At 45.8% G+C, this 1,120-nt stretch overlaps 2 protein-coding genes across 3 annotated transcripts in view; one reads left to right on the top strand and one right to left on the bottom strand.

Annotated features, from left to right (window-relative positions):
* The window catches only part of Fahd1 (fumarylacetoacetate hydrolase domain containing 1), a 4,281-nt gene extending 3,171 nt beyond the window's left edge, over positions 1-1,110 (top strand). Inside the window, 1 exon segment of the mRNA XM_031351468.1 lies at positions 2-1,110. Coding sequence (XP_031207328.1) covers positions 2-553 — 552 coding nt within the window. The 3' untranslated portion in view covers positions 554-1,110.
* Meiob (meiosis specific with OB-fold) overlaps positions 1-1,120 on the bottom strand; it is a 156,465-nt gene that overhangs the window by 64,847 nt on the left and 90,498 nt on the right. The gene's annotated exons all lie outside the window — the stretch shown is intronic.

Below are 1,120 nucleotides of genomic sequence, written 5' to 3'. Positions count from 1 at the left end.
GCCTGTCCTTTTCCTGAAGCCGTCCACCGCGTACGCTCCCGAGGGCTCACCGGTGTTAATGCCCGCTTACTGCCGGAACCTCCACCACGAGGTGGAGTTGGGAGTGCTTCTGGGCAGGCGTGGTGACGCAGTCCCGGAGGCTGAGGCCATGGACTACGTGGCCGGCTACGCTCTGTGCCTGGATATGACTGCCAGAGATGTGCAGGAAGAGTGCAAGAAGAAGGGGCTGCCGTGGACCCTGGCCAAGAGCTTCAGGTCATCCTGCCCGGTCAGTGCCTTCGTGCCCAAGGAGAACATTCCTGACCCTCATGCCCTGAGACTGTGGCTCAAGGTCAACGGAGAGCTCAGGCAGGAGGGCAAAACATCATCTATGATCTTTTCCATCCCCTACATCATCAGCTATGTTTCCAAGATAATAACCTTGGAAGAAGGAGATCTTATCTTGACCGGGACTCCAAAGGGAGTTGGACCAGTTAAAGAAAATGATGAGATCGAGGCCGGCATAGACGGCGTGGTTAGTATGAGGTTCAAGGTAGAAAGGTCAGAATACTGAATGTTCTTAACGAGTGCCAAAGGAGAAGGGAGACAGAAGCAAGTGAAGTAAATGACAATCATAACGAAAAATCCAAAAATTATACCATTAGATTGCTAAGGCATGTCAAAAAAGACAAATCCTTAAAAATTAATAACGTGATCTAAAAGAGCTGGGACAGAAATGGAAATAGGAACAACCAAGCAAAAGGATACATAATGCTTCCCAAGAGGAGAATGTGTTAAACTAAACTTTGAGAAGTTGTGCTTTTCTTCTCTAAAATTGAACTGAATAAAACTTTTCAATAAATCATTCTGAAGTCTATACCTCAAGACTTAAAAGCTGCAAAGGCAAGTAATTCACTAATGATACTGGCCTTTCGGAAAGCTGTTTGCACAGAGCACTCCAGTTGATTTTTACCTGGGAAAGTCCTCCACCCCAAAGCCAGATAAAAATGTTAAGTGAGCCATTGCTGCAGTCCTGCCTTGTTTACTTTGGGTGTATGTGTTGACTGTGGTTTCTGAGTTTGGAAGATAAATTTGCAATGGTTTTCCTAATAAAGACCATTTCTCGTGTGACTTAAAAGTG

Source organism: Mastomys coucha, unplaced genomic scaffold, assembly GCF_008632895.1.
Source record: "Mastomys coucha isolate ucsf_1 unplaced genomic scaffold, UCSF_Mcou_1 pScaffold5, whole genome shotgun sequence".
NCBI lineage: Eukaryota > Metazoa > Chordata > Mammalia > Rodentia > Muridae > Mastomys > Mastomys coucha.
Note: the sequence above shows the minus strand (reverse complement) of the source record. Positions and strands in the feature narration are given on the sequence as shown.